Here is a 27,124-nt window from a genome sequence, read left to right as displayed (position 1 = left end):
TAAACAATATCCCATTAAGATAAACCATTCTTCCAAGATCTTTGGTTTATGTAGACTTCATACATATCTTTGGAGTTATTTTGCTAAGAGTCAAGAAACTTTGTTTTCCTTTTTCCTTATTTGGAGAAGAGTTGTGATTTCCATCCATTTGCCTATGGTGGATGGAGTGGTTTGTAGACAAAAGAATAGTCTTAGTTACCTCTTTAAAGTTCCTCCTAAGTCTGTCTTTGGTTTCTGTAGCTACTAAATATTTTTCTTTCATGAGCCTGGCCTTTAATATGAGCATAGGTATTCCCTACAATGTAATGCCTTTGGCAATGTTTCTGGGGGTATTAGGTAAGGGGAGAGGGTAGGCCTAACAGTACCTGAGATGAGTATTAAAAACATGTTTTTACTTTAAGAGTAGATGTGCTCTCAGCTTTATAAGGGACTTAGAAAATAATATATAATAAAAACATTCAGAGAAAAGGGAAAAAATAATATTAGAAAAGAAGGAAAAATTTTTTGTAGTTTTCTAACCAATGGAAATGCAACTTTGGGGTGGGAGGGGGAAGAAAAACATTTTAAAGTCCTAGGATTTCAAGGGACTTTGAAATGTCATATAATCCAATTGATGCATCTCAGCCATTTGGAAAAAAAGCAATCACCCCTTTTTGTAAAAATATCCAGGAAAGGTGATTGTGAACCCTCTCTTGGTAAGAGAGTCCAAGATGTCTCACTCTACAGATTAGAGTTTTTCTCAGGAAATTGCCAAGAGACCCTATCAATAATCAGTGATAGAAATGTGGGGCTTTTTGCAAATGACTTCATGTTTTTTACAGACTTCCATTTGTATCAAATATACCCAGTGTACCCTTATAATAAAGACTTAAAAAGGAAAAATCTAAAGCAAAAAAAAAAAAACCAACATAACTACATTCTGATAGTATTAGCAGTATGGGACGCCCTTGTGTCTCTACTTCTGCCATTCGCCTCTTTTTGTTTAGATCTAAATCTCTAAAACACATAAGCAGAACATTCCTCCTACCATTTAAAGACAAGGATCATGACATCACAGGGACCTGTGTTGTACAGGCTTTAAAGCAGAGATGGAGGAGCCATTGGCGGAAAAGACAGTATTAGAGGAAGTGAACTAAAGGGTTTTTTCTTCCTTAAAATACTTTTTAAAATAATTTTTCCATTTTGTATTGTCTATCCATTTCTCTTATTAAAATCAGCCAAGTACATGACTTATTCAGGAATATTTGATATTTACATCATGTTATTATTGGAAATAGGGAGGGGTGGAGGATGCATAATGACCTGCTTCATTTCATTCTACTTGCCTTTTGGCTGGTATCAAATTTGTAGATCCTTCAAAGAAAAACTTTTCCATGACATATTTTTTAAAGAATGTGTACAAAACTTTTAGTCCAAATCAAATTTTGCAAGGCTATTTATAGCCTTCTGAGAACATTGATTGTGTTTGTTTCCTTGCTTAGGCCCTGATTTCTCCGGTTCTGATGGTCTTATTCCTTGGACAAGATTCTGCAAGGTAGGTTCTTCCTCTGCTTGAGTATCTGTTTGAGGTGGTTAGAAAGATCATGGTCCTGCAGCTGAGCTTCTGTTCTTGTTCTTTGTTCGAACATTTGCTTCCTAAGACGGTAATTCCCTTTGGAACTTTTCTTTCTCCTGTTTCTATGGTGTAACCCACACATTTGGTATTCTAACATGAATCCCAAAAGGAAGCTTCCAGCTGAGTGATAACATCCTGTGAGTTCCTTAAGATCTCTTCACTCTCCTTGGAACTCTCCCCTGAGAATATTTTGTTCAATTCTGTGTGAAGAGCCCTATGCTGTTCTCTGACCAGAAGTGTGTTACCACTGGATAATCCCCTGAGTCTAATCATTTAGAAAAATCCAGGAGGTTATGCTACAATGTTTTTGCATAGAAGGGTGGCTAGTTTTATTTCTCCAAAAATGACATTAGTACCCTTTTTTTCCTCCAAAGAGAAGGAAGCAGCTTGCTTATACTTTGGGCCATCTCTACCTGGATAGCTTTTCTATGGTTTGGGGAGGAGGTAGAACCAGTGAAAAAGAAATAAGAAACTTGGTATATGAATACTGTTGAGAATAGTAGATTTGCAATTCTTCTTGATTTTGTCTTTAGACCAGGGTGGATAAGATCTGTTTCTGAGAGACATCTGGTTTTACATGTAAGAATTCTCTAGTTTTGTCAGCTTTGCAGAGCAAGTTAGATTCAAGTGAGGGTTTGAGAGTCCACCATGAAAGACAATATATTATCAGGAAGCTATGTAGTCAAGAGGCCTGGGTGCAATCCTGCATTGGATAACTTACTAGCTTTGTAGTCCTGGGCAAGCCAATTAATTTTTCTGAGTCACAGTTAATTCATCTGTAAAATGGGGATAAGAATATTTGGTCTACTTACTTCATAGAATGGCTGTGAGGAAAGTAATTTATAAAACTTTAAATGTTACACAAATTGTGTTGTCATAACTACTTTAGATTTTTTTAAAAAATTTTTCTAATGCATGTATTTACCATTTCAGGAAAATATAAATGACAAAAATTTCTCTTTCTGGCTTTGGATCGAAGGCATCCTTGAACTCATTAAAAAGCATCTAATTTGTCTCTGGAATGATGGGTGAGGTTGACAGTTATTTTCTGTAACACATTTTGGATATATGACCTTCTACTGCATAAGTAGGGCATGACTAAGTTATGGGTGCCATTTCTAATTATTCTACTAGACTATTCTCAACATTGCCTTGTCACTAAATTCTCTTCTTGAGGAATACACCTATGAGCTCTTCCTTGCGGATTGCATCATATTAGCCAATAAATTCAAATCAACAATCATTTATCAAGTACTTACTCTGTGCAAGGCCCTGTTTTAAGTCCTGGAGATACAAAGACAAAAATTAAATAGAACCTGCCCTCAAGAAGTTTACATTCTCTTAGTGGAGATATATGAATGAATATTGTATACAAATCAGCATAATACAAGTAAAATGGAGGGGTGGCAGTTGGAAGGGTTTGGGAAGACTTCTGTGAGGTGGTGAGATCTTAGCTGAGCCTCGGAGGAAGATGAGGATACTGAGAAACCTCGAAGAAGTAAGGAGTGGGCATATTCCAATCATGGGGGACGTTGCCCATGCAAATGCACTGAGACAGAAAATGGAATTCAGAAAACAGCTAGTGGTTAGTTTGCAGTCCGGTTTGACTGCAATGCAGAGTTGGCAAAGTTCAGTTAAGCTTTACTCTCCAGACCTGACCACCACACCTCAGCTGCCTTTTCTCTCAACTCCCATGGATCCCTTCTCCCACTGGTGAGTCTCTCCCAGCACCTCCATTTTGAGGAAGGGCCCAGACCATGCATCCCCCATTAGAGTATAAGCAGCTTGAGGGTAGGGACTGTCTTTTTGCTTGTATTTTTTTATTTCCAGTATTTAGTACAGTGCCTGGTACATAGGAAGGGCTTAAGAAATACTTCTTGACTTGACTTGTCTCCTCTCTCCTAGTGTTCTTTCTATGTGTCTGACCACTTCTCTGTCTCCTTTGCTGGACTATCTCCCAGATCTTGACCTCTAAACAAGGTGGCCCTTGGGATTCTGCATAGGGTCCTCCTCTCTTCTCCATCTCTACAACTCAGTTGGTGAAATCATCATTTCCTGTGGGTTTAAAGACCATCTCTATGCAGACAATTCTAAAATCTACCTATCTGCTCCAGTCTCTCTACTGACCTCCAATCTTACATCTCCAAATGCCTTTCAGACACATTGAACTGGATGTCCATTCTTAAATTCACCATGTTCAAAATAGAAGCCCCCCACCATCTCTTCCATATTACTATAGAAGGCAACACAATCCTTCCCAGTCTAGTCAGCTTTAAACCTAAGACTCAATCAGGCCTCCTCACTATCTCTGCATCCTCCTCCTGCATCCATATGTTGCCAAGGCCTGTCAACTTTACGTTTGCAATATCTCTGGAATACACCCCCTTCTCTTCTCTGACGCTGCCACTACTCTAGTGTTGGCCTTCATCATCTCACACCTGGAATTTTGCAGTAGCCTGATAATGAGTCTCAAGTCTCTCTGAACTCTAATACATCCTCCATTCAGCCTCTGTATCAGTAAGCACCCCAACACACACAGTGGGGCCTGCTACCACAGGTTCTTTGATCTGCTTCTCTAAAAGGAAAGGCAACCTTTGAGGGGTTAACAATCACTTTAATCAAGCACATGTATCAGTTAGTTCAGGGGGGAAAGTCAGCATCCTGAAATTCAGAGAAAATATAGAGAAATCCAAAGTCAACAGACATGCTTCCAAAATGTCTGACCATTAACATACATGCATCTTTACCAGAGAAGGAACATCTGGGTTTCTCAAAGCTGGGGTGGGGTGGGGGTGGGGGGTGCTCCTTAGTGACTTCCCAGGGTCCTCTTCTGGCCAAACAAAAACTTCTAGTCAGTAAGCCCCAAAGTAAAACTTCGCCCCCAGAGTATTTGTATGCTTTTCAGAGCCAGAGGGCATAACCCTCTGATCCTGTGCCTCAACAGAAAAAAATGAAAGGTACTTGGGACCCTCCTACGAAACAACTCCCCTAATGAAACTTCCCACAATGGGCAAGCCCTTCAGTAGGTGGGGAAGATCCTCCTTAATCATATTCAAATAGAGGCATTATACTTTTTGTTATGAACAAAAACCAAAACAGCAAAAGGTCCTAATTTGATTGCCATCACAGCCTCCAAAGTGATTTTTTTTTAAAGCACAGATCTGACCATGTCACACACACACACACACACACACACACACACACACACACACCACACACACACACACACACACACACACACACACCACACCACACACACATCCTTTTTCAATAAACTCCAGTTACTTCCCATCATCTGCAAGATCAGATACAAAAATCATCTAGTTGGCATTCAGAACCCTTTGTAACTCTGACACCTTTCTGTTGTGTTCTTACACGTCACTCCATGACACACACTCTTCAATCCAGTGACACTGGTATCCTGGCTGTTCCACAAACAAAATACTCCCTTTCTCTGATCCTGGCTTATTTTTTTCCTATCTGTCCCTCATGCCTGTAATGTTTTCCTTCCTCATCTTTGCTTCCTGACTTCCCTCACGTCCCAACTAAAATCCCGCCTTCTGCAGGAAGCCTTCCCAAGTTCCTCATAATTCCAGTGCCTTCCCTCTTTTCATCATTTTCCCTTTATCCTCTGGAGGTAGTTTATACTTATTTGCTTGCTGTCTCTTCTATTAGATTGTAAGCTCCCTGAGAGCAGGGACTCTCTTTTGTCTCTTTATATCGCCCCCCGCCCCCGCCCCGGTACTTAGCACAGTGCCTGGCACGTAGTAGGCATTTAATAAATATATAGTGATTGACTGATTTGAAGAGGAAATGAAATGAAGCTGGAGGGTAGATAGAAGTTAGATTGGAGAGGGTTTAAATGCCCAGAGGAAGAATCCTATTTTACCTTAGAGGCAGTGGGAAGCAATGTAGGTTTGGGAACAGTGACTAAAATATGCTTTTTTGTCACTTCACAGATGTCGCTTTATAGGGATTTGACAGCTAAGAAAAAAATAGCTGATGATATTCATAATAAATTAGGAACAATAAAATACTTCCAACATGTACAGGATTGTTTCTAGTTAGCTTTCTAAATTCACATTAAATTTCATAGATGAATACTTAGTGGAAAATGTTTGGCCCCAAATTAAAGATATCACTTTTTGCCAAAATGTTTTTGGCTCTAGACAAGTAGGGCAAATGCTTGCAGCTTGGCAGACGCTGGGGGAAAATCCACTCATTCGAGAAAGCATGGAGGTTAGGCTCCCATCACCCCTATGACACCATCCCAAGGGTATTCCATAGAATGGCACCAGAGGGGGAAGTAAAATCGAATCTAAGTACAGACTTGTACCTTGAAACAAGCTACTAGCACAAGAATGTATACTTGCTGATCTGGGAGTCCCATCATAAAACATTTATGAAATCCAGACAATCTGCCATTTTAAAAATTATGCTGAAACAATTAATGACCTAACAGAAATTTAATTCAGTAGGTAGTAGGAAGCAGCTTGTTGGTATGGTAGATAGCATGTTGGCTCTGAATCTAAGAAGACCTGGTTCAAATCTGGCCTTAGACATTAAGTAGCTGTGGGACCCTCACAAGTCACTTAATCTTTGTCTGCTTCATTTGTAAGTGGAGGTAATAATAGCTGCTACTTCTCTGGGCTCTTGGGAGGATCTAGTGAGACAATATTTGTAAAATATTTTGCAAAACTTAAAGCTTTCTATGAATGCTCATTATTATCATTTTAAATATAATAAGGATCAATCAAGTCTCATCTACATATACAGCTCCGTATCAAGAATAATGAGCCTGAATTTATTCCTCCCTTACTTTTGACATGAGTATGTATGAAACTTATAATGGATATGTGCACGTTATACTAAAGTAATTGGGTGATCTTCACCAAGTCACTTAATCCTAAACCTCAGCTTCCTTATCAAGGAAGTGAAGATAATAATAGCACATAGCTCACCAGAGTTACTCCGACAATCAGACGAGATAAATAACATAGTTAGGTCTACCTTGGCTGTTGTTATAGTCTTGAAGAGACTTACAGAGACATGTGGCCACCAGCCCACAACACTTCCCAGGGCTGCCATAACTAGATCCAAATGTAATTGGGAAATGTTTGATGAAATAAATAAAAATACAAGTAAACATGGATCATTACTTAAAAAGACAAGTCAATATATGGCTTTTATGAATTGGTACACCCCTACTCCATTTGAGGCACCTTGGTGGCATGGTGGATAGAATGCTGGACCTGAAGTCAGGAAGACTCATCTTTATGAGTTCAAATCCAGCCTCCAACACTTACTAGCTGGGTGACTCTGGGCAAGTCATGTAACTCCTGTTTGCCTCAGTTTCCTCATCTGTAAAAAGAGCTGGAGAAGGAAAGAGCAAACTACTCCAGTATTCTTGCCAAGAAAATCCGAAATAGAGTCATGGAGAATCAGACACAACTGAAAAATGACCAAGCAAAGCAAAGCAAAATTTCTATTTGAACAGCACTATGATACTTTGATAACCACTGTCCTGGATGACTGAGGGTTTGCATGCCTTGCCAGGGTCACCTAACCTTTATCCATCAGAAGCAGAATAATCCAAGTCTTTCTGATCTCCATCTCAATTATATTCACCAGACCATGCTGCTTCTTTCTGAAGTTTTTATATTATCCTCAATAACCTGATAGTCTCTATGGTGTCATTAATTTCTACATTTTTCATAAGCCTCTTCTTTGTATATCATCACATAAAAGTAAAAACTATCTATTAAACCAAAAGGTAACCTCTTGTAAATTCTCTTTTCATACACAGGTCTATAATGGGCTTTATTAGTAAGGAGCAAGAACGGGCATTATTAAAAGACCAACAGCCTGGGACATTTCTTCTGAGATTCAGTGAAAGTAGTCGAGATGGAGCAATCACTTTTACTTGGGTAGAAAGATCACAGAACGGTAGGTCTGATGTTGTGTAGACAAATTCATTCACAAGACCTGGTATAGTAAGGCTATGAAAACTGGGCAATTGACATTAGAAAAGCTCTTGCCAGCAGCTAAGTGAATTCCCTTTTGTAATGATATACTAAAGAGATCTAAACATATGAAAAGCTGTCTTTCTGACCACCTAAAAATCTAATTAAGTTTTGGGTTTTAAATTTTTAAACATATTCAGATATAGGCTTAGTTTTATAAATAGAAGACTTGTTAAAGGTACAGGTAAGGAAGAAAACCAAAAGAAAAAACCTCAAATATGGTCATGAAGAGTCAGACATCACAGAAATGACTGAACAACAACAGGTTAGGAAATAATCAAATACATGAACCGGTTTGCTAATAATATATTAATCAGAAGAGGGGAAGCCTCTCAGCAGTTTGAGTGGGCAGAATAATCAGTCATAGGGCAAAATTTAATTCTCTTTTGAATCCCACAAATATTTACCATACTCACAAATTTCACCAATAGAGATTCATTCCTTTTATTCTCAAAGGTTTTTGGTTATCAGAAGTTTCCTGTTAAGATGTTATATTACTTTTGTGAATAGGTATTACCTTAACAGGTCTCATGAGACCTACAAAAATAAGATACAGAATCAAGCTCCTGAGAGACTAGTTGTTGCTCTTTGTCCTTCATTCTCGAAGAGTATCATGACATCAGGATGGAATTGTCACGACTTGCAAGTGGATTGGATTGAAGTCAGGCAGGACTGTGCAAAGTCACCAGCCTCACTCTCTCCTTCAGAGCCATCTGGGTCCAGTGGCCAGATATAGATTAGGATGACTGGATATTGCCCAGGATACAGTGGGAGGCCTTGGCCTTTTTAAGCTAAGGATCTTTCGCAGGTCTCAAGTTTGTCTGAGGCAATGGAAAGTAGGAAGGAAGGAAGGAAGGAAGGAAGGAAGGAAGGAAGGAAGGAAGGAAGGAAGGAAGGAAGGAAGGAAGGAAGGAAGGAAGGAAGGAAGGAAGGAAGAAAGGAAGGAAGGAAGGAAGGAAGGAAGGAAGGAAGGAAGGAAGGAAGGAAGGAAGGAAAGGAGGGAGGGAGGGAGGGAGGGAGGGAGGGAGGGAGGAAGGAAAGCAAAGCAGACTCCTTAACAATATGGGCTGGGGTTGGTCCTTGTTTCTTGAGGAATTTGGGGGTAGAAAGGAGGGGGGAAAAATGGGCCTGAGAAACCTTTTAGGACTGAAAAGATTAGTGTCTGAGACTTTTCTTTAGGGAATATCCAATAGCTTGGTTTCTCTAAAGAACTCATATCTAATCTCTACAAGGTTTTGTTTTGGTTTTTAATTATGAAATTCAGAAATTAATTTCCAGAGTTATTTTCCAGACTAGGAAAGGCATTATTCCAAAGTAATACATTGGAATCTAATTTTAAGAAACATTGTAATGCAGTCTAAGAATGAACACTAGATTTCCTTCTTATTACAAGATGCATGTCAAAAAGGTCCTGTTTTTAAATAAGTAAAGGCTAGTGAGAAAGATACTAAATTGTACATAGGCTGTTTTCCAGTAGTGTCTGACTCTTCATGACTTCCCCATTTTGGGGGTTTTCTTGGCACAGATACTGAGTGGATTGTTATTTCCTTCTCCAGCTCATTTTATAGATGAGGAAACTGAGGCAAACAGGATTAAACAGTTTGCCCAGGGTGACACAGCTAGTGTCTGAGGCTGGATTTGAACTCAAGTCTATCCTGATTGCAGGCCACTGTTCTATCCACTGAGCCACCTAGCTATCCCAAATCATGTATAGGTGTGTATTTAAAAGTGTTCACTTTTATATAACCATTAACATAACTAGATTAATAATTTTTTAAAAAGCAACTTCAAAAGTACCAGATAGTGGAGACATGGTTAAAAGATAACCATTAATCTGAAAAAGGTCTGAGGGTTTTAGTGGACTGCAAGTGTACTATGATTTGACAGGGTAATATAGTAATGAAAAATGAAAAAGTAATGTGATCTTGGGCTTAGGTGACTAGGATGATAAAGAGCCATATGAAGATCAACTGAAGGAACAAGTGATAGTTAGCCAAGAGAAAAGAGGACTTCAAAGGGGCAAGGTGGAGGAAGGTGAGAGAAGTATTATTTGAAAGGCAATTCATATTGTGGGGCAGCTAGATGGCTAGTGGATAGAGTGCTGGGCCTGGAGTTAGGATAGACCTGAGTTCAAATCCAGTCTCAGACGCTTACTAGCTGTGTAACCCTGGACAAGTCATTTAACCCTGTTTGCCTCAGTTTCCTCATCTGTAAAATGAGCTGGAAAAGGAAACGGAAAGCCATTCTAGTTTCTTTGCCAAGAAAAGCCCAAATAGGGTTACAGAATCTGAAAGGACCGAACAACAATATTCATGTTGCTGTGGGATTAAGTTATGAATAAAATTATGAAGCAAATTTAGGATTGACTTAAGGACAAATTTCCTAAGAATTAGAGCCATCCAAAAGTGGCAAGGGCTGCCTCAGAAGGTTCCTTTTCACCATCATACCTTCCTTGTTGGGTATATTTTAAAGCAGCTGTGTCAAATTCTTTGGCCACATTCCCTGCATTCCAGTGTAACCTGACATTCCCAGTGCAGCCCAAACCAGATTAAAAAATAGTTGGGAAATGTTTAACAAAATAAATAAAAATGCAACATAGATGATGTGAATTTGCAGTTTACTAGGTGAATATGCGGTCCGCAGGGATCTGTCTGAGTCTGATACTACTGATTTAGAGAGGATTCTTGTTCACTTCTATGTTGGATCAGATGGTCCCAGGAGTTCTTTATGACTCACATATTCCTTCATTCTTAAATTTTCTTTAAAGAACCTGTATTTCATGCAGTTGAACCATACACAAAAAAAGAACTCTCTGCTGTTACTTTTCCTGATATTATTCGGAATTATAAAGTCATGGCTGCTGAGAATATTCCTGAAAATCCTCTGAAGTTTCTCTATCCAAACATTCACAAAGATCATGCTTTTGGGAAATACTACTCTCGGCCAAAGGAAGGTGAGTGGGGAGAATCTTTCTTGAACCTCTGAAAGTCCCTGTATTGAAGAATGTGTCCACTACCACTACCTAAATCCGAGTGTACCCATGATTTTCCTTTCCTATAAGAGATATATGTGACACACCTCTCATACCACAAGTTGGATATGTGACAGGGTAAATGTGACCACCGTCACATAGGGAAGCTGCCCTCCCTGTCTGACTGCCACCAAGAGGTTGTATCTGTAAGCCATGTGTGCTTGGAGTCCCTTTAGAATATCCATAAAATACTAGTCCATCCCCTTTCTACTTTTAACCTATCAGAAATGACTTGTTACTAAGGTTTGTGTTTAAAAGTCCTGAGTTCAGGACAGGCCCATACAATGCCTATGCTTTTATGTAAAGATGAACTCCTTTTTGCTAAGTTTTTTTCCTGTGCCTGCTTGATTTATTAGGGTGAAACTCCAATAAAGATTTTTTCCTTTCAATACATGTACCTATTGAAATGCAGATAGCTTCAGTGAGCTTTAGTTTAAATGCCAGCTAAAATCAAGCCCCCTTCAGAAATAAAATGTAGGACAGGCCTCTGGAGGTGGGGCAATGAGGGATCAGAGACCATCAAAATCTGAAGGGACTTCGGAAGCCAAGGAAGCCAACCTGCACATGACCATGAGTCTTCTCTAGAACTTCCTCCAAAAGTCTAGTCTCTGGAATTCTCTGTTCTTGCTTCTGAAGAAAGGAAAGAAAAGAAGAGTGGAAAAGCCTTTAGTAGAAATGTATTTTCTTCTCACTGGTAAATTCTCTGTCAAAACTCGTGATGGAAATACTTGAGAGAAATACATCTGCTGGTTTGATTTTAATAGCAGAACACAATGGTGAAAAAGCTAGGAAAGGGGCAAGAGTTTTGAAAAACAAAATTCCATTTTCATCTTTAGAAACATGGAAGTCATCACCCAAGTCCCAAATTAGGACATTTATCTGTGGTACTTGGCTTTTCCATTGGAGGCTTGGTGGTGGATTGCTTGAATATAGCAGGTTTCCAAAGCACATTGCAGTTTGAAATGGGAGCTGATGCCAATAAGGAGAAAGAGTAAATTTCTCCTTTCTTTGGGGAATATCACCACAATTCATTTCTCTCCATTTACTCTTTTTTAACTCTGTAATAATAATAACTAGCATTTACATAGCATCTTAAAGTTTGCAAAGTACTCTGCAAATACTATCTCATTTAGTTCTCACAACAGCTCTGGGAGGTAGTGTTATTATCTTTAATTCACAGACGGGAAATAAAGGCAAAGCAACTTGCTCAGGGTCACTGAGTTGGTGAGTGCCTGAGACTAAATTTGAACTCAGGTCTACCTGACTCCAGATCCAGTTCTCCATCCATTGGGCCATCTAGTTGCCCTGATGATACTGAATGGGGGATTTTTTTTTTTGGCCCAGACCTACAATTTCATTGACGAAGGAAACTCCAGTTGAGGAAACTTTCTACCACAGTTCTTCAAATTATAGTCTAGAGTTAACTAGAACAGACGTGTTAGGGGGAGGGGATGCTGGCCCACAGCACTGAAAGTATAGCTGAACCAGATTAAAATGTAAATAGAAACTACTTAACGAAATAAGTAAAAGAATAAAATATAGATAATGTTGATATGTAGTCTTCTAAATCAATTCGTAGGTGGCAGGGATCCTTATGTATGATTTAATGGCTCTCATTTCTATTTGAGTTTGACATCACAACTGTAGGGTACTCCTCCTCTCCTTCCCATTTCACAAATGTGAATTATTTCACACAGATGTGAAAAATAATGTCACCTGAGTCCCCACAGTTGAAGTTGTTTGTTCAAGATCCCACAACTAGTTAGTGGTCATACCAAGACTAGGACCCAAGTCTCCTGAATCTCAGTCAGTCGTGTTCTTTTTAATTGTGACAATAAAAAAAAAGTTCCAAGAGACTGTGTTTCTGGGTAAATTAAAATTAGTTTTATTGACTACATCTAGAAAGTGGTTAACAGGTTCATCCCTGTTCCCAGCTAAAGAGACCAAACCTTGAGTTGTTAAACTTTCAAGATTTATATTTATAGTCTTTTGAGAAAGGGGTACACCTGAGGGTGAAAATCAACTCTGGTCAACAAATAATAAGAGAGAGTGAATATTATGATGGCAAGTGAGCTATATTAAAATGAGGGTCTTTGGGGTGCAGGACTTGGATCACCCACATATTGGTCAAAGAAACATCAATTTCCATATCACCTGTCTGACAAAAGGGAAGATCCACATTCTCCTGTTTGAACAAACACAATGAGCAAGAATGCATCCATTAGTCTAAACTTAGAATTTCTTTTACTGTCTTTGATTAGACTGAAGCCAACCTGACTGGGCATGTCTTTTAGAAAGACTTCCCACACTAACTGATTTCTGCATAAGGAAATAGAAAAGGGGAAAAACTTTAATCCTAATGCAATAATTAGTTATTAATACCAGAGAGAAATAATCATTTCTCACACAACATACCCCACTGCTTACTCATCTTAGAGTTTGCAGTTAAGAAAAGTCTAATTTTGCAGCATGCTTATAGGATCATTAATTTTCCATTGGTAAAATCCCAAAGAAGGCAGATTGGTTTAAAATGAAGTTTTTCCACTTTCTACACATTGCAGTTGTCTCCTCATAAATGGTGGGAACAACTCAAGGCAGAAGTCAGCTCTCTTTCTTGGATCCTCCAGTTCTTGCAAGAGCTCAGCTCTTCCCAATATCAGCATGGCCCCAGTCCTGAATGCTCCTCCTCCTCCTCTCCAATGGACTTTACACAGCCACCCCTTTACCCTAATCCTCTTTGTGATTTAAGTTGACAAAAGGGAGCATAATTGATTCTTAACTTCTTTGATCACCTAAAAAACACATTTGATTTTTAAACCCCTGGGTGAAGAACATGTACACTGGCTAACCAGATATGCATTTGATTTGTTTGTTTTCCAGCACCAGAGCCAATGGAAGTTGATGGCCCCAAAGGGACTGGATACATCAAGACTGAACTAATTTCTGTATCTGAAGTGTAAGTGAACACAGAAGAGTGTCCTTTTGAGAACCCTCAGTCTATTTCCTTTCGTAGGGGGATGGGTGGACCTCAGAGATGCTTGTAATTTGTTACTCTGCTGTCCATCTGCAGCATGGGCAAGATGACACAAGAAGATCCTCATTAGGAGTTCTGTGAACCCAAGCATGGTGTAACGTCTAAGCCAGTTCTGTTTTTTTTCCTCAAAGCTATGTTAAAGCTCTCTAAGCGCCAGAAACATTGATGTTTTAAAACAAGTGTAAATAAAATGAACAAAAATTTATCAGAGTGGGAAAGTAGTTCTTTTCAATCCAGAGCAGGCCAAAGTTGCAACTGAAATATATTTTTTCTCTTGCTTTTTATTCTTTGTCTCATTTTGTAAACAGTAAAAAAAACAAAAAACCAAAAGCAAACAAACCAAAAAAACAAAGCTAAACCCAAGGCTTTTGGAAATGTCATTGTCAGTTCTTTGCTCTCCTGCACTGTCTTGGGGTGAATGAATGGATCTAGCCAGCATGTAAAAAAAACCCTCCGAGCAGCTCAAGGTGGGATGAGGGAGTCTCCAGACATGGTACTCCTCTGGGTAGGCATTGCATTTCCAGGGCAACACAAGTAAGTGCATGTGGCCATGGTTAGACTTTCTGATGACCATTGGGTGCCAGGTGGGCCAGTCAATGCTCACTCTCGTGGAGAGGGGCTGGAACGGGTGGGGAACTGATACTCCCAGATGGTAAGACTTTATCAAAAATATTTGACAAGTCTGTTTATTTCCTAGAGACGACCCATATGGTAGAGCAGGGGTTCTTAACCTTTTTGGTGTCATGGACCCTTTTGGCAGTCTGGTGCAGCCTTATGGACTCCTCCTGTGAAGAATGTTTTTAAATGCGACAAATAAAATACATAGGATTACAAAGGAAACCAGTTATACCGAGATATAGTTATCAAAATATTTTACAAAAAAACCAAATTCATGGACCCCAGGTTAAGAACCCCTATTGAGAGTAATGAGGTAAGGGGTGAAATGTCAGTTCTCCTCCTGTATTTTAAGTGGGGTTACATTTTTCCCTTTCATTTCTTTTCCACTTTAGTCACCCCTCCAGACTTCAGACCACGGAAAACCTTCTACCTATGTCTCCTGAGGAGTTTGATGAGTTTTCTCGGATAGTGGGCCAAGTAGAACTCAGCAACGTGGTATGTACTTCTACCAGAAAGAATGTCCTCAGGTTACGGGAACAGCTTCACTTTCTGAGGCAGGACGTTAAGCTAACTTTATGCTGTTATACTGCTTTTCAGAGGCACTGAGCAGAGTTTTGGGCATCATCGAAGGAGGTGGGGTTTTTTTCAGGTCATCCAAGGACAAGCAACTGGCAGTTATGTTTCAAAAGGCTACATTTTTGTCCAGAAATTTTGGACACTTTAAGAGATGCTGTCACAAAAGAGCCAGACTTTGGATATTTCAACAACCCATCACAGTCCTTTTCCATATGCCCCACAGGGGTTTCAGATAATGAAGTTCTAAAAACTCCCGGAAGAAAAATGTGACCACTGATTGAATTCTTTTAGAAGGGTGCCTGCTTGTTTCATAATCTGTTACACTTACATGGGCACTGCTCTGCAGGTTTCAATGTTCCCTGTATCTGGCATTCTGGAACTCAATTGGAAGAGTTAAACGTCTGAGAGAGTTAATTAAGGGCAATAAGGGGGATATGGGGTTTGGTCACTGGACATCACTCAAAAGGATCATTCTGCCTTTAGAGAAATCTTTCCTGGGTGTACATCAGGTGGCAGTACTGAGCCAGAACAAAGACTTCTGTCAGTTTTGGGGACAGAGCCCTTTCCTCTCAGGGTTTTAGGGATTTTTGTTGATACTGTTTGGTTTTAAGCTAATTCATACATGAATCTGCCCTAGAATCACGTGGTGTGAATTTTAATAGTGTAGACAGCCCTGATAAAATGTAATACTGTAAGCTAGACAATGACCCATGGGTGGCTAACTCTTTCAAGGTATATTTATATGCTACAATGTATGTGTGAGTAAGTGAACTGGGCCACATTTGTAGGGTAAAGTGTTTTGTATCAGTTTATATTTTCAAGGTCCCTGTTTCTCAAAGTTTCTATTTTCTTAGGTTATTTAGGTGGGACAGTGGATAGAGTGCTGGGCCTGGAGTCAGGAAGACTTATCTTCCTGAATTCAAACTGGCTTCAGATACTTATTAGCTGTATAACCCTGGGCAAGTCACTTAACCCTGCTTGCCTCAGTTTCCTCATCTGTCAAATGAGCTGGAGAAGGAAATGGCAAACTGCTCCAGTATCTTTGCCAAGAAAACCCCAAATGGGATCACAAAGAGTCAGACTGGACTGAGTAAGAACAACAAATTTCCTAACCTTTTTGAACTAGCTGATTCTATTTGGAGAACACACTATCCAGCATTCTCCTTGACTGACTTTGAAGCTAAACACAAAATCACTTATGTGGCACTTGGGGAAAAAAAAGGTAGTGTATTCAACCTGCTCCCTGTTCCATAGCAGTACAAATGCTTGACGTAACATTAAAAGAACAAAGTACAAATGGCCCTCAGTGTGCGCTCCAAGCTTCCTCATTCACTTATGAAAGCACCTGTACTTTTAGCTAAGTTACTCAAACTTTTCAAGACCATCATAGGTTCCTTGAAAAATCCTGAAAGTTAAGACAGGCTTGGACAACCTTGTATAAGTAACATGATTGGTTCTGAGATGCTACATATGTTGGCTGTTGTTAAGAAATAGTGTACCAATATAAGTTGTCCTTTCTTGTACCCTCAGGTGTTTTGAATTTGGCCAAATTGAGACTTAGAGAAGCTGTTTCAAATATGCTCTTTCACAGGTTCTAGGTTTTTTAGTTCCTGATTCTTACAAAAATGATGTGGGCCTTCAGAAAGAGTGCCAGGCCCGGCATCCAGAAATGACTGCTCAAATCTGAGTTTTGCCACAGAAGGAAATGTAGTTCTTTCTACTTTGTTAAAATAGGTTTTTAAAAGATGGTGGCCTCATAGAGTCCTGGGCTTGGAACTGGAAAGACTCCAGTCTGAATTATATCTCAGGTACTCAATAGCTATGTGACTCTGGCCAAGTCACCTAAATTCTCTCAGTCTCCTATTCCTCATCATGTAAAACTCTTTTTAAATTTTAAAGCTAGTCATTAATATCCTCTTCCTGCTCTGGAAGGATATTATGACACTAGAACTGAAGTAAATTGCAAACCATATTAGTTCTAATATCAGGGACTAATAAGAGCTGTACATATACATGTCCATCAGATTTTAGGCATGAAGGATAAAGTCTAAAACAAACCTAAACAGACACTGTAGGAGTTCACATGTTGAATGGATGCTTACACTACCAGACAGAAATTGGTAAGGAAGCATAATAAAACCTCTCCCCTCCTCCCTCCCCCACCCCCACCACACACAGGGGCAAATCACTGTTTTGTTCATTCCTATCCCTAAATAGGGTATGAAGTGAAAAAAAAGTATATGAAGTGAAAGGCCATTGTCTCTGCCTCTTTAAACTAAGGGGATGATCTGGGGTCAAACCAGTGCTAAGGATGTGGGTCTCCACTGGGACTGATCCAGAGGTAGCTGAATCTGACACTACAAACACCACAAAAATTCTTAGGATGGAGCCAAAATTTTCGTCTAGACTCAGTTTAGGGGACACAACACATATAGGATGGTTTAATTCAGGAGTGGGGAACCTGTGGCCCTCTAGGTCCTCAAGTGTGCCTCTGACTCACTTGAGGATCTCGATGGTCACATGTGGCCTCAAGGCCACAGGTTCCCCACCCCTAATAGAGAGTGGACAATTCTCAAACTTTTTGGTCTTAGGACTCCTTTATTCTCTTAAAAATAAATCAGAACCCCTTTCTCCTCCTAGAACTCCTTTTTATCTGTCATATCTAGCCATAATTAACATATTAAAAATTAAAATATCTTCATATTATTATGAAAATAGTTTAGACCTCATAGATCCTCATGAAAGGGTTTCATTGACCATCAGACCATACTTTGAGACCCATCTCTCTAAGACAAGGACTGAACTAGATACCTTGGACTGGATCAGAACCAGCCCTAAAATCCTTTGCATTAGGATAATCCAAGAGCAGGACTGCCCTCTGAGGAATGCTTAGGACTAGAGTCTATATCTGTACCCTGGGGGAATTAACCTTGTCAGGCTTTGAATGGAAGACATACTGTTTAGGATTACAGATTACTGAATTAGGATTGTCAGGTAGGCTGACAACTAGACAGAAAAATGACAATACTTTAAGGTTTGCAAAATAACTTCCTTACAACTAGAATCTCCTTAAGGGCAAGGACAGGGGTATGTGTGCGTGTGTGTGTGTGTGTATGTGTGTATCTCCTGTGTCTCTCCTGTGCACAGTAGATACGCAATAAATGCATGTTGAATTGAATTAAATTAAACAACTCTACAGCCTGTTTGATGCCTGTTATCCCTGTCTGATGGTGAGGAAGCATGGTGTGGTGGATATAGATCTAGTCTTAGGGCCAAGAAGACCTAGGTTCATGTTATGCCTTTGCCGCACATTGGCTGTGTGTGATTATTCAACTTCTGAGTGCCCAAGGCAACTGTCTGAGACTCCAAATTGCAGAGACCATGTCAGTCTGCATTGGGAGAGAAAGCTCTGCACTGTGAGCTCCCTACACCAATAAAATCCTAGGTCCAGTTGTTGTGGTAGTTGTTTAAAATAGATGAGGAAATGAGGCTCTGAGAATGAAGTGCTGTGCCTGTGATCACATGGCTAGTAATTATCTAGGGAGAGATTTAAACTTAGCCTCGATTCCAGTTCCAGCACTCACTTTATGCACTATGGAACACTGTGAGAAGAAGGAAGTGGCATCTTAAGCATGGCTGGAGTCTTGGAACATGAGAGGGAAAAGTGCCCTTTCCCCTCAAACACACCCTAGCTTAGTAATTATCCCTCTGGAATTTAGCAGGAAAATTCATCCTCTTCCTTTTGCCCTAGAGTTGGAAAACTCAGCATTTCTTCACCCTGGGCTTTGCATTAAGCAGAAGACTTGCACAATGGAAAGAAAAAAAAAAGCTTAATACTGTCTGGATAAATTCAAAGGACTAAGCCAGTGAACTGCAGGGGTGAAAATCCATCAGCTTATGGGCTTATGGGAAATAAAAGGGCAGGTCTTACTGTGGCAGCGATGGGCCAGGATTGCATGCAGAATGGTTTCCGTAGTCCCTATTTGAAGTGACAGGTAGATGCTTGTTGCTTTCTCTCTTTTAGAAGGTGGGCAAGTCAGATTAAATGTGTAATCCTACTTTTAGATTCTTGTAACAAAGTTAATCTTCTCTCTTTACAGATGAACGGAACCCTATAATATTTGAATTTCATTCATCTCTTCCGAATCAGACTTATCTGCTCACTCTGGCTATTCTGCTCTTCTACAGCCTAAGTTTTTAGAGAAAAGAAAGTCATATTAACGAGTTTGCTTCCAAGTGAATTTTTTCTTATCTCAAAAACACCTGTTTTACTCTGAAGGTCTGCACCAGCCTCACTGAAGGTAAAGCTGATATGCATATGCATTAGATATGGAGCAAAGATAGGAGTCTTTTTAAGGGAACCTAACACAGTGCTGTGCACATAGAGGGTGCCTAGTAAAGATTTGGTTGAAATAATAGGTCAAAATATTTATAGAGGAAATTTTTGGTGTTAAAATGTAAATTTCTAGGCTAAAAAAAAAAAGTTTTATTTTAATGGCTATAAGACAATTTTTCATGTTGCCAGTACAGTAGATCTATCCCTCTCCCCCCATGTCTCCAAGCTCAATGTTACCAAACATAGGCATGTCATATGACAGAAATTCAATTCTGGACACATTTCTCACAACCCCCAAACTCCTACTAAAAAAGAGTGTCATGTGTTGTACAAAGTTTGCCAAAACAGCCATTTAAAAATAATACAATAAGTGAACATTTAGTGGTGGAATTGGCTGCACATTTGGGTTAAAGTTAATGAAAAGTTGCTGGCTAATGTCCACAGAGGCCAAATGCACGTAAATTCAAGAATAGTATTTCTGTATCTCCTTACAAAATTGTTTAAAAGCTTCTATCTTCATCAAAGTTGTCAGAAATGAACATGTTTTGGCATTTCTAATCATGTAACTAAAGTTCAACAGATACTTTACTACATCAGCCCTTGTAGACAGGGCTAAAGGTGTGGTTTACACAAATAATTAAGACTGACTAAAAATGTAGATGTAAACAAATTAATAAATTGGTTAAGCAGTAGCTAGTGTTTGTTCTCTTAGCCATTGGATTAAATTTAATTTTTCATGTGAAAAGACAAATTAAGGACCTAAAAATAACAGTATGTGAATGGGAATAATACTCAGAAATTGACTAATAGTGAAATTCACAATCTTATCTGTAACAGAAGAAAATGTTTGCTTTTCAGTGATAACAATACAAATAGTACAAATAGTTGTGATAATTTTATTTTACTTTTTAAGTGGAAATGTTTAGATTAGCACATTACTGTCACTTCTTCTGCCTATACTAGCATTGAAATGAAAAGCTATGATTTGGGGGAGAAAGAGAAGCAATAGATTTTTAACTTTGTGAAAGTTACCTGAAAGGAAATGCATCTACTTGACCTATTTAACTGTACCTCCTTGTTTCTACTATCATTACAACTGTATTTCTTGTGGTCGTCAATATTTCTTTAAATCAATTTTAAAACAACAACAAATGGATGCTGATGTATTTCTATTGAATTAGGAAACTTGCTGCTTTGCTTGATACTGTCCTCAAGTTATATCATTTTTCTTGGTCTAGCGCAAATGTCTCTGTTGTGTCTTAAAGTTTGCAAAATGCTTTCTTACAACCAGCCACCCTCACAGTGATAGCTCTAATTCTACACACATTGTTCAAAATAAGATGTCACAGATGAGAAAGTGCTTTAGGTATTTCTTACCAAAAACATGACAGAGGAAAGGATGAGCACAATTTTAAGAGGTTTTTTTCCCCTATATATTAGCGTCTATTTTTGCTATTCATTGTAGTCCTGTTATTATGACAGAAGAAAACTCCTCAAAGGACAAAACAACAACTATCTGCTTATTTTTAATGAATTGAGACTACTATTAGGACTAACCTAGAAATACCACAGCTAGCGAAATGCTGATAGTTTGTCATGTTAATTACGGTTAAGAAGACAGTAACCTGCATGGATATCATTGGTTTCCCCTTATTTATACTTACTCCTGATTAGGTGGGAGGCAGCATGGTATATAGTGTGTGTGGGTAGAGGCCTGGCTTTGAAACCAGGTCAACCAAGGGTCCATCCCTGCCTCTGTCACTCACTGGCTGCTGGACCCTGGCCAAGTCACAGTATGCTAGGCCACTCTCTGAGTCTCTATTATCAGAGAGTTTCCTCACCTCATACCAATGAAATCACAGTTCCAGCCTCTATCCCATATTTAAATATGAAAATCTAACAATACCAATGTTTAAGGACAAATAATATTATTTTCTAAAACCATATTAACTTGTCTTGTATATCAAGACTGCTACTGCAGATAAGGGTATCAGTAATAATAGTCTACACGGAGACTTTTATTTGCTGGTTTATTTCCTTCCCACAACTCGAGAAAGTTGGAAAGCAATTCGTCAATCTGTAAACATATATTAAACATCTGTAGATGCTATTTTGCTATGTGTATCCTCGTTTTACAAAGGAGGGAAACCAAGATTCACAGAAATTAAAGGGTCTCATGGCCACCCAGCAAGGAACTCAGAATAGACATCAATCCTATAAACTAGGAGTTCTTAAGCTGTGGATAGATTCAGGGTGTCCATGAAGCCTGAATGGGCAAATTTTGGCTTCTCTTGTAACTGTGTATTTAGAAACATTATTCTAAGGAGGAGTCCATCGACTTCATCCGACCAGCAAAGAAAGCTATGACAAAAAAGGTGAAGAGACCCTTCTGGATCTCAGAGGTGTGATATTAGAGCCGCTGTCAAAAGACTTCTGGGGTCCTTGATGCCTACATGTGCCTCCAAAACTATAGATTATTTTAATCTTTTCTTTGAATGTAATTAAGATACCACTGTGGCATATTTCTAAAAGTAGATGCAAAATTAAAATATGTCTCTTTTCCAAGGCAGTCATCTCAAATTCACATTTTGTAATTCTATCAGGGGTTACTGAAAACCTCCTATTTCACAGAAAAATCACATAGGTGATTTTTTTCCCCAATGATTAGAAAGTGAGGAGGAAAGGAATAAGCATTTGCATAGTACCTACTAAGTGCTAGGCATTATGTGCTAAGTGGTTTTTTATAAATAATAATAATGATAGCTACGATTTATATAACACTTACCATTTGCCAGGCACTGTGCTAAGCACTTTACAAATGGTATCTCTTTTGTCTTCATGATAACCTTAGCTAGGTGCTATGATTATCCCCAACTACGGCAAACAAAGATTAAGTGACTTGCCCAGGGTAACACATTCGAACTCAGGTCTTCCTGATTCTAGGCCCAGCACTCTAAACACTGCTTTATATCTTCTAGCTGCCTATAGAGTAATGCCTTTTTTAGAAATTAGGTGAAGGTGAAAGTGGGAGTTGACAAGGAAAGACAGTTAAACTTTAAAAATTCTGTAAAAAAAAAAAAATCAGCAGTACAATCTAACTGGAGTCTGTGGGGGTTGACAAGGTAGAAGGGGACAGGATCACTTTATATTGAAATAGAGAAGTCAAATCAAATTCTAGTTAAAGAAAATGTCGATACATTACCTTTGACCCTGACAGCATTAGTGAGGGGGATCGAAGGGTTAGCATACAAACTTCTATCATCACAAATCTTGTTATTCTTATGGCTGTAAGTATAGATTTTTCCCTTCTGGGTAAGTTCTTCCAGTGGAAGGATTTTTATATCTTTCCTCTCCAACGACCAGCCTAGCTAACTATGTAGAAGCTCATCACCAGTAGAATCTTGGGCTGTGGCAATCCAAGAAACAAGCTAAAACACACAATCTGGCCTGAGCAGTCTTTTTCTACTGCCTTAGGAATAGTGAATTAGACTAAATGCATTAACTTAACTGTTGGTATTGCAAATGTGAAAGCCTTGTCCAGCAACAAACAAGTGGATGTGGCATTGGATAAACTGAATTAAATCAAGCTTGGCATTCTTGCTGTAAATGAAATTAGAAAACAAAAGAAAATGGCAGACAAATGGAAAGATGGTTCCCAGCTTCTCTGTGCAGAGAGAAAGAAAGAAGCTGAGGGAGAGTCAGCATGCTCTTGCCTCCAAAGACAATGAAAAGCCTCATTTCACAGGCTAACTCTTCTAATATTACAATTTTCATGATAAGCATTTGCAGAAAGATCCCCTTGAAAATTAACTGGAGTTTAAACAACATCTGGAAAAGGAAACAGAGGCCGAGTCTACAAAAAACCTGACAAGACCCTCTGCCTTTAAATAGTCTCTACTTTGCTATTTGGTGACTGAAATCCAAAGGTGAGACTTAAGTGAAGTTAACAATAAAAATTCTAGAAAATATCCACAAACAGGGAATGAAAAAGGCCTAAGGCTTATAAACAGCATGAAAAGTCTCATGCCAATACATCACAAACATTTTCTTTGAGAAGAATTGTAAGGTTGTAGACATGATGAGTACCAAATACCATCTCTCTCTCTCAAAAAAAACTGATTATATTGGTTAATAATAATAGCTAACATTTATGTAGCACCTACTATATGCCAGGTGCTAAGCACTATATTATCTCATTTGATCCAACAACTCTGGAGGTAAGTGCTATTATTAACCCAGTTTTACTGATGAGGAAATTGAGGCAAATAAAGGTTAAGTGTGTGCCTAGGGTCACACAGCTAGTTAGTGTCTGAGGTTGGATTTGAACTCAAATCTTCCAGATTCCAGGCCTGGCATTCTATTCACTGTGACACCTACCTGTTCAACAGGTAGTCAATGACTTATTATTGATTTAGGAGTCATTCCTGAATCAGCTACCTGTATAGTCAAACCACTGATTTGTAAAAGCAGAGATAAAAATTAATATTGAACTGGAATAAATGATAAAAATGGGAACAGCAAAACCAACTTCAACCTCAGTTGTATAAACAAAACTTGGGAACAGCCATGCCAGTTAGGTGCTAGGAATTACAAAGATAAAAATGAGCACCTTACATTCCATTAGGTGTAAATGGATGGAAGAAAGGACATTGACACAGGTTATGCCAATTCCTACAGAAACGTAGCCAATGTATATCAGTTACAACAAGATCAAAAAAGCCTGGAAGCTTCCTTAGCCAACAAGTGGGGGAATAGGGCAGCCAACACTGTTTCCAAACTAAAAGTCATGTATAATATCTCTGAGAGAAGTGGGGTGGATGATTCTGAACACTTTTTCCTCATAAAACAGCTGGAAGCTGGAAAACATTTTAAGAAAGGTGGGCAAGGATAGGTTAGCAAAACTGTTGCTGTTCTGACACTTTGTGACCCCATTTGACGTTTCTTTGGCAAGGATACTGGAGTGGTTGGCCATTTCCTTCCCCGGCTCATTTTACAGATGAGGAAACTGAGGCAAATAGGGTTAAGCGGCTTGCCCAGGGTTATACAGCTAATAAGTATTTGAAGCCAGTTTGAACTCAGGAAGATAAGTCTTCCTGACTCCAGGCCCAGCACTCAATCCACCGCACCACTCAGCTGCCCTCAACATGATTAGATAGTACTATTTAGATGACATTGTAATGATGGCACAAGTCCTGGACACTATGGCATCTCCTGGATGAAATCCATAACCACCCAAAGGAATTTAGCCACTCTCTGTACAGAAACAACCAAGCTGAGGAAAGCACCTGTTGTCCAGACTGCGCTGATGTACCTCGTTCATCCATGAGTACACAGATATGGCACATGAGCAAGGAATGGGTTGTGCTCAGAATTAAATGGGAGAACAGACTAACTTGCCCTTGAGATATTTTTAACATTATATTCTCCCTGTGATGTTGTATGACTATGAACGATAGTAGCTGAGGAGGTACATGGGAGGCAGAAACAGCTTGTACCATTATTAAAAATAAAATGTTATGCAAGAAGAATATGAAGGATATTATCAGAACATGTCTGATCAGAGGGCAAAAGCAGATGGGCTGGTCACACAAATGAGAGCAAGAGACAACCAATGAACAACCAGCCCATGGACACTCCTAGTATCGACTTAATACCGATACAACTAGGGGAATGTCTGAAGCTTGTTGAGTGGCCAATTTATGGGAGAACATGGATGAAAGTGACCTAGAACAGGCAGGCAGGATTGAGCTGTGGTTTCACTGATGGAAGGAATACCCACATCAGTTATTTCCCTGTCTATTTGAACATTCATATAAGTCCTTCAGGATTTATACCTACTGAAATCTGAGTTTAGTATTTTTGTAATGGAATTCCAATACTGCTTTTATCACATATATGCCAAGTTTAGCCTTCGTAGTAGTTTATGAACTTAGAGCTAATACGGATCTCAGAGACCCTTCTTGTTCAGCGCTCTCATTTTATTGATGAGGAAACAGGCTTGGAGAGTATGTGACCTGCCCAAACTCATGCAGTAAACAACAGATCAAGGCATCCCACTGCTTTTACCCTATAACTCGTGGATGGTGCATGTATGGTTAAACGTTTTTTACTCTTAACATTAATAGGATCATATGTTAATTGATTTCTCTTAATTAATTCTCTAAGAAGTCAGCAGTGAGGTCACTGAATTTTTTATAAAGTAAATATTCCTGATAAGGGGTAACTTTCATATTTCATAGATCTACTGGGATCCCTGATTCTCTTCTAGTCAAGCATCACTCCCATATAATTCTGCTGAAGGGGTATTAATTAGGACTCTCAGCCTACCTCTTGGCTCCAAAACCTAAGGAAATAATCCAAAAGTCAGTCTCAGATTTATAAATAACGATCCCACTCTTCACCTTAGACTGCTCGGGGGTATGAACAGAGAAGACTAGACTGAAGGCTGAGTCATAAAGCCTCCTGCAAGGAGGGCAACAGTTTAATTGTGATAAGGCTGCCTTGGAAATAACATGAATTTCTGGCCACTGAGGCCCTGAAGTTTTCTTTGTATCAGACAAGTAAGGATATTTCTCATGCATTTTAATTACAGCTGCTTTCCCAGGAAGTGTCAGCTTCTGATGTATGAGTAAGGAAACTTGTTTTTTTGCCTTTTAAGTATGATAGAAGATTTAACGAATCTCACTGAAATTCATAGAATACCATATAAAATGTTTTACATGTTCAGCACTCTAAAGAAAACTGTTCAAGGCTTTGGAGAGCACACATTTTAACTGGAAGATTGTTATGTTATATTCAACCTTGAAGGATGCTTTTAAAAGCAGTTCAGTGATCGAGACCACTCAAAATACTCCAATGCCAACCTGCCCCATCTCATGACAGCCCTAAAAGGCAAGGTTTTCTTTACCAGTCAGTAAGCATGCTTACTGTGTGCTAGAGAATGTGTTAAACACTGAAAAAAACCAAAACCCCAGTTCTGTGCCTATGTACCACAACTGTTTTGGCTCCCACTCCCAGTCTCTTGATCAGTAAGTTCCAGCCCTGTGCACCCACATGCGCACACATGCATTCACATGTGCACACACACACACACACACACACACACACACTTTCTCTCTCTGCCACCTCTCAGGAAAAGTGAATGACCTATTTGACCCATTATCTGTGGCAATGTTTGCTTTCTAGTCAACTTCTCCCTGACACCTACAATCTGTCTAGCCTCTTTTCTTCTAACAGTAGTTGGCAGGTGGTCAGGGAATTTAAACTGGCCTTAATACTGAAATGTGCTGACTCCCCAAATCCTGTGAAGTGAAAAGAATTCAACAAATGTCTAGCTTATTTTGGAATTATCATTCCCACATGATAACAGGAGCTGGTGTTCATACAATACCTTATAGTATATAAAACATTATGTCCCTATATATTATATGTATGTACATATACATATATGTATATATCTTATTTAATAGAATTAGCCGGGAAAAGTTATTGTCCCCATTTTGCAGATGAGCAAGCTGAGGCCCAATGAGGTCATTACTTGCCCAAGATCATGCACAAAGAAAATGGTAGGATTCTAAGTTAGGTCTTCTGACTCCTAATCCAGTGTTATAGAGCAAGATGTTCCAATTAGGTCTTTAAAAGTCTGAGCTGGTTCAGGACCATCTCCACACCCCTCTCTCCACGTGCATTTTTAGCAAGAATGAGGGCATGGCTGACTTACCTCCTCCTCACCACAACTTCACCTCCATGCCCTGGCCTCCTAGGGCCTTCGCTATTTGAGGTGATGATTTCAAAGAAATTTAAGTTACATTTCATAAAAGGCTGGAATCTGTGCTGTGGAAGAAAATAAAATCTGGCTCTCTTGAGAAGAAAAAAAATTTTCCCACACCAA

General features: G+C 39.2%; 1 protein-coding gene across 1 annotated transcript in view; it reads left to right on the top strand.

Moving 5' to 3' along the window:
• Positions 1 to 20,439, top strand: part of STAT1 (signal transducer and activator of transcription 1) — a 61,886-nt gene extending 41,447 nt beyond the window's left edge. Inside the window, exons 18-24 of the mRNA XM_072612691.1 lie at positions 1,482 to 1,534; positions 2,549 to 2,643; positions 7,422 to 7,561; positions 10,406 to 10,591; positions 13,550 to 13,625; positions 14,714 to 14,816; positions 18,998 to 20,439. Coding sequence (XP_072468792.1) covers positions 1,482 to 1,534; positions 2,549 to 2,643; positions 7,422 to 7,561; positions 10,406 to 10,591; positions 13,550 to 13,625; positions 14,714 to 14,816; positions 18,998 to 19,015 — 671 coding nt within the window. The 3' untranslated portion in view covers positions 19,016 to 20,439. The remainder of the gene's footprint in view (positions 1 to 1,481; positions 1,535 to 2,548; positions 2,644 to 7,421; positions 7,562 to 10,405; positions 10,592 to 13,549; positions 13,626 to 14,713; positions 14,817 to 18,997) is intronic.
• Positions 20,440 to 27,124: the final 6,685 nt, after the last annotated feature.

This window comes from Notamacropus eugenii, chromosome 5 (genome assembly GCF_028372415.1).
Source record: "Notamacropus eugenii isolate mMacEug1 chromosome 5, mMacEug1.pri_v2, whole genome shotgun sequence".
Taxonomy (NCBI): domain Eukaryota; kingdom Metazoa; phylum Chordata; class Mammalia; order Diprotodontia; family Macropodidae; genus Notamacropus; species Notamacropus eugenii.
This window is presented reverse-complemented; position numbering and strand designations above follow the sequence as displayed.